The 11,093-nt window shown below is 44.5% G+C and overlaps 2 protein-coding genes across 2 annotated transcripts; both read left to right on the forward strand.

Moving 5' to 3' along the window:
- Positions 1-1,208: 1,208 nt before the first annotated feature.
- LOC125511664 (tyrosine N-monooxygenase-like) lies at positions 1,209-3,212 on the forward strand. Its single transcript, XM_048677086.1, has 2 exons — positions 1,209-2,285; positions 2,395-3,212. The coding sequence occupies exons 1-2, from the start codon at positions 1,263-1,265 to the stop codon at positions 3,028-3,030; spliced, it is 1,659 nt and encodes a 552-aa protein (XP_048533043.1). The 5' UTR covers positions 1,209-1,262; the 3' UTR covers positions 3,031-3,212.
- Positions 3,213-8,710: 5,498 nt separating this feature from the next.
- On the forward strand, positions 8,711-10,456 carry LOC125511665 (7-deoxyloganetin glucosyltransferase-like). The gene is made up of 2 exons (XM_048677088.1): positions 8,711-9,249; positions 9,356-10,456. The coding sequence occupies exons 1-2, from the start codon at positions 8,757-8,759 to the stop codon at positions 10,306-10,308; spliced, it is 1,446 nt and encodes a 481-aa protein (XP_048533045.1). The 5' UTR covers positions 8,711-8,756; the 3' UTR covers positions 10,309-10,456.
- Positions 10,457-11,093: the final 637 nt, after the last annotated feature.

The following is an 11,093-nucleotide window of genomic DNA, read 5'->3' on the forward strand; positions in this document are numbered from 1 at the left end:
TGCGAATGGTCTAGGTGAGCGAGGGCGGTGACGCCACGATCCGCCTAACGAGGAACTTCCACCCTTGCCGCCTACCGGCACGGACAACCAAGACTTCGACATCGATCACTAGTGGGTTTGAAGAGGATAAAGGGCTCGGTGAATGGGAGGAGGAAGGTGCGGTGCTTCTGATGGTGCGGTTCTAGACAGTGCCTGAGTGCGGCTGAAATAGCCGCGGCCAGGCCAGGCGGAGGGGCAGTCAGCCCGCTTCAATGCGCCGCAGCGGACGGAGTGGATTTCTCAGGATGCGGCGTCCGCACTGAAGCGGCAGCGACGCCCGAAAAGTCGCGTCCGTCTACGTCGCCTTCCCGTCCGGTCGTATCACGGAATCAGTGACAGCTGCTGCATGCTTTGGGCTGGTGTGAATGCGACACGGGAAGCGGCGTGGCGCATGGGTGGAAATCGTGGGCAGGGCGGGCGGTTGGTTTACGTGGAACATGGCAATCAGAAGGGGACTTGGGAGCGGTCCGGACTCCCGCAACCCCCCCCCCCCAAAAAAGCTTTTCTCTCTAGTTTGCGGGGGAAATCGCATCTGGACCGCGCCGCAGACCGATACAGATCCGCGTTGGATGGCTTCCACTGTCCGGACAGAGCGTTCCAGACACATGCAAGAGATTCGTGGGTCAGTGTTGAGATGCCCTAACATCACACACATCTAAGCCAAAGAGATAATGTGGTATGTAATTAATGAGAAAAGAGAGGCATGTGATGACATATTATATTACTCACACTATGAGTAACACATTTCACTAATTTCACTCTGATTGTAGTCGTTTCAATAGCAGATTTCACTCATTTCACTCGTTTCAATAACAAATTTCACTCATTTAAAATATTCAAACTAGTTGAAATATATCCAATGGTCTTATTCCAAAGGTCTTTGCATCAGAATTTCAAATATATATTTTTTGAAATTAAAATATTAGTTTAAATGATTTAAGTTAGAAAGGTAAAAGGGGTGGATTTGTGAGCAAGAAAGGATAAAGAGTGGACATGCAATTATGACACCATGTGTACTAGCTGATGTGACATGCATAGCGATGTGTACTAGAGATTCAAGTTGTGCGTACAATGAGGAAGGTTGGCCATATTCGCGTTGGGGCCACACTTGTAGGATCCTAGCCAGCCAGCCTATAAATACGCTTCGAACAGAAGAGAGCGACGCATCACTAGTATCCCGGAGCATAAAACTTGAGACATATCTTCCTTTCTCGTATCCCAACATGCTTCCTATCCTACTAGGTAAAGTCGGCAACATGAGCTTAGCCACAATACAAACGCGTAGCATGACGTCTTGTTCAGGTCTAAGTCTTGCTACGCTGGTTATGATGGCCACCTTGCTGTTATTTTTCTTGAAGAAAAATAAAAATGCGGCGCCACAGACAGGCCAACTCCCCCCTGGGCCGGCCACGCTACCCTTCGTCGGTAATATGCACCAGATGATTTGGAACAAACCGGCGGTGTTCCGGTGGATCCATCGTCTGCTCAAGGAGATGAACACAGACATCCTGTGCCTTCGTCTTGGAGCGACCCATGTCATTGCTGTGACAAGCCCGGAGATCGCATGCGAGGTATTGCGAAAGAATGATGAGGTTTTCGCCTCCCGTCCCATCACCTTTGCCTCTGGCTCATTTAGCTACGGGTACAAGGGCTCTATCTTGTCACCACACGGAGAGCAATGGAAGAAGATGAGGCGGGTCCTCGCCTCTGAGGTCCTCGCCCCGTCCATGGAGCAAAAGGTCCAGCACATCCGGGAGGAGGAGTATGACCATCTTGTAAGGTACATTAACAAAACTTCTTGCTGCAGCTCCGAGGCCATTGTCGACGTGCGGCATGTATCACGACATTTCTGTGGTGACATGATAAGGAGGCTTGTCTTCGGCAAGCGATACTTCAGCAACCTACCAGCTTCCGCGACCAGCGGTCCTGGGCATGATGAGCTGGCACATGTTGCCGCGCTTTTCACTCTCCTCAACCATGTATACAGCTTCTGTGTGTCGGACTATTTTCCTGCCCTGCAAGGCCTCGACTTGGAGGGCCATGAGATGGTTTCCAGGGATGTAATGAGAACAATCAATCGGTTGCATGATCCCATCATAGAGGACAGGATCCGTGAAAGGTCCAATTCCATTCAGAGCCGTGCTGAAAAGAAAGAGGCCAGAGACTTTTTGGACGTCCTGGTTTACCTTGAAGATGCACAAGGACAGCCATTGTTGTCCCTAGAAGATATAAGAGCACAAACAACGGTTAGTAGTTTGCCTCAACCTCTCCAGAAAACAACCCTGGCTAAATGTTTCTCTTTTGTCGATATGATACAAGACTGATTGCATTTTTTCTACCAATGACTATTTGTAGGAAATTATGTTTGCAATAATTGACAACCCATCCAACGCTGTTGAGTGGGCACTCGCTGAGATGATCAACAGGCCGGAGGTCATGCAAAAAGCAATTGATGAACTCGACATGGTCGTCGGTAAAGAGAGACTAGTCCAGGAGTCTGACATTTCTCAGCTAAACTATCTCAAATCATGTATCCGGGAGGCCTTCCGCATGCATCCATACCATCCTTTTAACCCACCACATGTTGCCATGGCGGACACCACGGTGGCAGGCTACACCATACCTAAGGGTAGCCATGTCATATTAAGCCGGTTCGGACTTGGTCGCAACCCCAAGATCTGGGTCGAACCACTGGAGTTTCGGCCAGAGAGGCATCTCAATGCGGCAAATGTACTTCTCACTGAACCAGGCCTACGTTTCATTTCATTTAGCACTGGGAGGAGGGGTTGTCCAGGGATCTCACTTGGTACCTCGGTAACAATGATGTTGATTGCAAGGATGCTGCAGGGATTCACTTGGACGAAGTCTCCTGGCGTTCACAGTATCGATCTCCAGGAGAGCAAAATTGGCCTTGCTCTAGCTGAACCCCTTGTTTTGCGAGCCAAACCACGTCTGCCTGCACATCTCTATGGGCCAATAGAATGTATGTAATACATTTTTTGGCAGGGTAATGTATGTAATATGTTTTTTCAATTATCCGTAATCCATACCCGGATGAATCTTACATGCTGTATGTCGTGTAATGTGGTGTGCAAATAAAGCAACAATGTTGTTGTAATGTAATGTGCGAACTATCCATTGATATTATATAAATTTGAAGTTTGTCGTGTTTAGATGTTTTTGTGTACAAAGAGAACAGCAATATGAGCTATGCAACTTAGCCATGAATCCTATATAACTAAACTATATGCAACGAATCGTTGAGCTTATCCTACTATGCATTCGGTTGCAAAAATATAGTGCATACATCAGCCATATCTTACTGAAACATGGATTCCATACAAATACTATACTCCCTCTGTAAGGAAATATAAGACGTTTTTTTTTTGGTGTAGTTGGCTACCAAAAAACGTCCTACATTTTCTTACCGAGGGAGTACTTACTATTTCATGGATTGTCCACACACATATATATAGGAGGATTTAGCCCTTCGTAGAGTTGCATGTTCACTAATTTGAACTATCAAAACAATGGTTGTTTACTTGTGTTCTTTCTGGAAATTTACCAAAATCTATCTATTTAACACGAGACAATGAATGGTTGAGTTTTAAAGGCAGAAGAAGAACGACTGGGATTTGATGTCTTCAAATCTTCACCTCGTAGTTAAAAGCCTTGAGGCAAATAGTGTTGAAGAAACTTAATAGGATTGTAAATAGGGAAAGCCTCGAAACGTCTCACACTTGGTAGTATTCTAGAAAAAAACATGTACAATGAGATAACACCCAAGTACTAGGCATAAATATTTAGATCTATGTAAGGTTTCGGCGACGTCAAGGTCTAACCAAGCCAGTCATGGGCATATCCAACTTGTGATAAGCGACGCCAGCAGAAGCAGAGGTTGGGCTCTTATATATTTTCTGAGATACGAGTGTAGACTATGAGTTCAGAGTCCAATTCCATTGTATATCTTGTTTGAATTGACCGGTCAATCCATCAAATTTACAGGTCATGTCCTCTCCTTGAACTAACATGCTGGCTAGCTAAAAGATTGGCGGAAGGTGTAAAATTGAGCACGAAATGAAAGAGAGAGTAACTTATTTCCGGTAAGAAATTATTCCCCTTGTTCGGCAATATGATATAAGATATTATTACAATGAAAATATATGAGTTAGTAGCTTGTAATAACATACTCCCTCTGATCCATAATAAGTCCCACAGTTTTGAGCGAAGGTTGAATTAATCTTAGTTTAAAACTGCAAAACTTATTTTGGATCGAAGGAAGTATTATATTATATGACGGTGGGGTAAAATTCTAGTCAGACAATTACATATGAAACAAGGACATTGGCTTCTCGAAGATGGTGCCATAGGGGGTTAACAAAAGAAATGACTTCTTTTTTTTTTGAGGGAACGAAATGACTTCCATACGTGTCCACTGGGAGCGCTCGCGCACGTTGCCGGCCTATTGGGGCCGATTGCCCCAGCGGCAGCCCAAACATCCTCTCCAAATACATTATTGCCCTTTTTGGCACATATAACTATATTTCTACGAAATCATATTACATAATTTTAGACACGTAAAATAGTTCCATAGTAATTGAAACATAGAAATAAAATATTCATATAACAATTAAAATAAATTGAAAATCCGAGAACTTCAACTAGATCATGGCTCAGTTTTCATTTACTTTGAGTGGATACAAATGCTGAACTAGATCATTTTGTAGTTGTCCATGACCAACTTTGTCGCGGATTTCTGGAAGCATGGAAAGGAAATCAGCAAACTCGGCCGACATCATGTGATCAACATCGGCAAGAGGCCCTGTATCTCATAAGGATGATCAGTAATCATTGGAGGGGCATGCTCACTCTTGATGATCATTTTGTGCATGATGAAACAAGCATTCTTGACCTCTCACAAGAGATCTCTCGACCAAGTAAGAGCATGGCACCAGACAATAGAGAAACGAACTTGGAACACACCAAATGCAAGCTCGACATCCTTCCTGGCACAAAGCAACCAAGATTCTTTCTATCCTAAAGGACTGGAGATTGTCTTCACAAACGTCGATCATTTTGGAAAGATTCCATCGGCCAAGTCTGTCATCATAGGATTTAATATTTGCACGCAAGATGTCTTTAGAGAACAAAAATTAATTGAGTAAATAAAATAGAAAGATGCACTACAACAAGTTGTGGGCTCCAGCGAGGGAGGAACGATGAAGGTGGCGCGCCTTCGGCTCATTTCAGTGCTTGTTGTCGTCGCTATTATTTCTATTATTTCTGGGTTTCGATGTACTGCTGATTGAAAATGAATAGATTGAAAGTTTTCTGAAAAATAAATAAAGAAAGAAAGAACGAAGCGGATATGCATTCTATCATATTTAAGGACTATAATAATGATGCATTTAATTTAATGATCTTCCAAAATATAAGGTAAGTGTGATTATTTTATTATATATATAGAAAAAAAATACATTCTACAATCTAGTGGTAGCTACCTCCATTCGGCAGCCATCCCATCTCTTCCCAAGTGTGGCCTTTGGAAGAGATGCCTTCTCCGCCGATGTGGACGTAACACCACCATCATCACGTATCAGTCACTCACGAACAAACCACGCACTCGGCCGCTCGGCCGCCCCCACCGCAGAGGCGCCGCCTGGAAGGGAGCTCATATGATGAAGGTTTGGGTCGATCCATGTTGTTATTATGGAGTAGTTCTTTGATCTCACACTACATGTGCTAATTTAGTTTTTTGATATACCTAATTTGTTGATTTTAGCCTGAGATTTTGTGGGCGCCCAGATTCTTCATCCTGCTCGACGATGCCGCTAATCTATCTTCCCCGGTGGAAAGTGCCGAGCGGATTTCCCTAGGCGACCTGACCTACATCAATACCAATTCCCTTTGTTAATTTTTAAACCAACGCATGAACGCCAACCTGTTCCTCTGCATGTGGACAAGATTGCCAATGAATGAAGACGTGTGGATCTAGAGATCGAAATCTAGCTGTTGTAGAACAGTCAGATCTAGTGGAGCATGTAACGGGCAGTATGGTGGCAGCCGCCGACGCTTTCCTTGGAGAACATCTAGATGAGGATGAAGGAAAAGTAGTACTGCACCCATCTTTGATGCGCCCACGCAGAGAACAGAAAAATTCGAAAAAAATATTAAAAAAACAAAAAAAAAACTCTGAAACTAGGTGGGTGTGAGTATGAGGAAATGTTTTAGAAGCTTGCAAAGTTTGATCATCAAATAAAATGATCCCCATACAAAATGAAATACAAATGATGCTCTGCACCCACGTTACAGGACAAATGTTGTTCATTTTGTACAGATTTCCTCTTATGTTATTTCACCACCAAATTTTGCAAACCCCTAAAACATTTATTCATAATCATTTAAAGTTTCAGATTTTTTGAAATGTTTTGCTGAGTTTTTTATCATGGGTGCATCGGGGGTGCAATGTGTGTGGGTGCACAAAAAACCACTCTCCGAGGACGAATACACTTCAGCGTCGGCTCAAGATGTATTGACACACATTGATGCATGTTGTTTCCTCTGATGCCTGAATGGCTGACATAATGGATGCATCATGTATTACCGAACGCACCAGCTCGAAATATAAACAAACTCTGTTAGCAATGATATTCTCCATACTCTATTCAGTATAACGTGTATACTTTATACCTTCTTTCAGAAAATATTATATTCTACGTAGTTTAAACCAAAAATAAAGCAACCCATACTCTCCCACGTCAGCATATATTACATCTAGCACTACATGATTTCTGAATGAAGTATATAATTGTTCCTGTTTTCTGTAAGCATATACTGACATACACCATACACCATACTACCTTGCCTATTATACTCCATACTATTCCTCAACAAAATATTATACTCTACACTACCTTCTGTCATACTCTTTTCTTCTATTAACACACTCTTTTCTTTCACTCTACATACTAGCTGCATACTACATTTTTTTGTGAGGAATACTACATGTGCAGCCATCGTCAGGTGCTTGAGAAATTAGATGGAAATCACCCACATATACTAATATATAATTAAATAGTCTTATTTAATTCCATTGACATACTCCTTCTCTTGATACTCATGCAGTCATGCCTGTTAATTAGTACATCCTTAATGTGGCATGCCTCCATCCACTGTATTGGACATAATATACTCTTCATACTCTACACGACTCTGGAGTATATATTCTATGATTATTTTGGAGTATATAGTATGTATGGTATCATTAGGGGGGATATACCATATACTTTCAAAAGAATGGAGTATACCAAGACATTTTAGGGAAAACAAAATAGATAATCTGATTTATTTGGAAACATGAAGTACATATACCACGGAATATATATACTTTTTATCCTTTGCCCGTAGACGAATCTAGCTAGGTGAATTTATCCAGCATGCAAACAAGATAAATCTTATCCATGCAATCAGAGGTGGTGCATGTGGCTTGGATAATAGTAGGTTGTCTAATTAAGTGCATGTACAATGTTTGATAAGGTAATTTTATCTTAAGTGTTACATGTAATTTAGAGATTACAAAAAAGTATGTCTACAATGAGTTGTATCTTAGCCTTATCTTCAATAACTAGCTATTTCAAAAAACATGGTAAGACATATTGTGCTAAGGGATCATCTCTTAAATAAGAGAAGACAAGCCTTCTTCCTATGATTTCTCTCACCTCCACCTCAACATTTATCCTACGTGGCACTCATAAGATAGCACCATTGTACATGTCCTAACTCTACGGAATCAATTAGAGTCCGAATGTTAACAGATTTTTCCACCCACTAACCCGTTATGCATGGTAGTCTGAGATGACACTTGGCATGCAGAGAGTTAAGAGGATACTACCACTGCTTGTATCAAAAAAACGTATATATATATATACAGTATATAAACATATACTATATTTAAAATTTAGAAAATACCATCATATTTGTATGTACAAACTATTATATTAAAACAAATTGTGTACAAACTATTATATTAAAACAAATTATATCAAAAGAAATTTATATACTACATACCACACGTACATTCTCTCGGTTTTGACAGATACTACATATAACATACAAAACTCGCGTGAGGTTAACTAGCATGCTTGCATGAAAAGGTAAAACATTTTTTTTTGCGGGAAGATAAGGTAAAACATTAATTAGTTTGAAAAAACAGGTGAGACTTGAAGTGGACTGCCCAATCTATATACTACTCTCTCCGTTTCATAATGTAGTGCATATTTTTTTAAGTCAAACCTCACAAACTTTTATTAGATTTGTGAAGAAAAATATTTAAATCTAGAATGCCAAACATATATTATTAGATTCATCATAAAATATACTGTCGTATTTTATATGTTTGGGGTTGTAAATATAAATAGTTTTCTCTATAAACTAAGTCAACTTTTGTAAAGTTTGACATTTTAAAAAATCTATAAGCACTACATTATGATGAATCTAACGATATATGTTTATTATATATATACATCAAAGTCTGTCCATCAATTTGAAAAAAAAACAAGTGGGACTTGAGTCTGTCTATCAATTTGAAAAAAGAAAAAAAAAACAGGTGGGACTTAAGTCTTATATAATTTGGGAAAGAGGAAGCACATAGTAGGAGTATATATATATAAGCAGTAAGGGGTCCTCAAGAGCGCACGATCTGTCGAGGTCGAGAAAACATGGAGATGAAGAAGCCTCACGCGGTGATCGTGCCGTTGCCGACGCAGGGGCACGTCACGCCCATGCTGAAGCTGGCCAAGCTTCTTCACTGCAAGGGCTTCCACATCACCTTCGTCAACACCGAGTATAACCACCGGCGCCTGGTCCGCTCCCGCGGCGACGCAGCCGTGGAGGGCCTCCCGGACTTCCGCTTCGCCACCATCCCCGACGGCCTGCCGCCATCGGACGCGGATGCCACGCAGGACATACCCTCCCTGTGCTACTCCACGATGACCACCTGCCTTCCCCCCTTGAAGAGGCTGCTCGGGGAGCTCAACAGGGTTGGGCCGCCGGTGACGTGCGTGGTGGCGGACAACGTGATGAGCTTCAGCGTGGACGCGGCGGCGGAGATCGGGGTGCCGTGCGTCCTCTTCTGGACCGCCAGCGCCTGCGGCTACATTGGCTACCGCAACTTCCGGTTCCTCATGCAAGAGGGCATCGCTCCCCTCAAAGGTACGTAGAGCATACCTCACCTCTCCAGTACTGCAGTATATACGTACGTGGTAACTGCTAATATATGCTAGTCGTGGTGGTCGTGGTGGTCGTGGACGTGGAGCAGATGAAGCGCAGCTGAGCAACGGGTACCTGGACACGCCGGTGGCGCAGGCTCCCGGGATGAGCCGGCACATGCGCCTCCGGGACTTCCCTTCCTTCATCTGCACCACCGACCGCGACGACGTGATGCTCAACTTCCTGCTGCACCACTCGGAGCAGGCGGGCCGCGCGGCCGCCGTCATCGTCAACACCCTGGACGAGCTTGAGCAGCCGGCGCTGGACGCCATGCGCGCCATGCTCCCGCGCGTCTACACCATTGGCCCGCTCAACCTCCTCGCGGACAAGGGCGAAGCCGGCCCGCTCGCCCGGATACGCGCCAGCCTCTGGAGGGAGGACCGCTCCTGCCTAGAGTGGCTCGACGGCAGGGAGCCCCGGTCGGTGGTGTACGTCAACTTCGGGAGCATCACCACCATGTCCAGCGAGGAGCTGGTGGAGTTCGCGTGGGGCCTGGCCAACTGCGGCCACCCCTTCCTGTGGATCGTGAGGAATGACCTGCTGGCCAAGGGCGCCGCCGTGCGGCTGCCTCCCGAGTTCCTGGAGGCCACCAAGGGGAGGTGCCTCCTGGCGAGCTGGTGCGAGCAGGAGGCGGTGTTGCGGCACCAGGCCGTCGGCGTCTTCCTCACCCACAGCGGGTGGAACTCGGCCCTGGTGTCCATCAGCGCCGGGGTGCCCATGCTCTGCTGGCCCTTCTTCGCCGAGCAGCAGACCAACGCCCGCTACGCGTGTGTCGAGTGGGGCGTCGGCATGGAGGTCGGCGACGACGTGCGCCGCGATGAGGTGGAGGCCAGGATAAGGGAGGTGATGGGAGGCGAGGGAGCTGGGAGGGAGATGAAGCGCAGGGCGGCCGAGTGGGAGGAGATGTGTGTCCGTGCAACCGCGCAGCCGGGTGGCAGGTCCATGGCCAACCTTGACAGCCTCATCAAGGATGTGCTGCTCACCGCAACACCAACAAACTAAAACACTTTGATTCATGAGTAGTATCCAAGTGTTTGTTTTCAGAATAAATAACCATGTTTGAATTTTAGTTCATCCATGAATTAATGCGCTTTCCTATGCCTGTAATCCATAATTTTAATTAATAAATAAAAATTCCAGTTTCATCCAATTTTGGACCAGATATACAGTTTCCTTCTGCATGCATGAATGAATGTACTACGTACACGCGTACGTACTTATACTTAAAGCAATACTCCAACCATTTGCAAAAAAAAGAAAAAAAATAAGCAATACTCCGACCGGTCCTCGCTCAGTGGTGGAGCTTGAGCATAATCCAAGTGAGGGCCATTTGGTGAAGGGAGACAAATTAATAGGGAAGGAGGGGCTAATCTCTAATTTACACACTAGTTAGGCGTAAAATAAAGCATATTCTTTAATGGTTGTAAAAGTTGGGGGGGGGGGGGGGGGCATTGCCCCCGTTGGTCTACACACGAAGCTCCGCCACTGCCTACGCCTTTGGCATGTCAAGCTTAAGTGCCCCAAGGACTACAATGGTCACCTCCCTGCTCCTAGCAGTGGCAGAGCTAGCGAATTTCCAAAGCCTCGGCACATCTCGAGAACGTATCCTGTGAAACAAACGAACCTGTGCACCCGATGCACCACACCATTTTGGACTTATAGATTAAAAGACGATGGCCATGATTGAGGCAAACCCGGGGCTGTGAACATATTTTGCAAACAAAACACTTTATTTTTGCAAAATCAACCCAGTTCAACTCTCTCTGCGATTTCCATACAGTGGGTTG

This window comes from Triticum urartu, chromosome 5, assembly GCF_003073215.2.
Source record: "Triticum urartu cultivar G1812 chromosome 5, Tu2.1, whole genome shotgun sequence".
NCBI classification, from domain to species: Eukaryota; Viridiplantae; Streptophyta; class Magnoliopsida; order Poales; family Poaceae; genus Triticum; species Triticum urartu.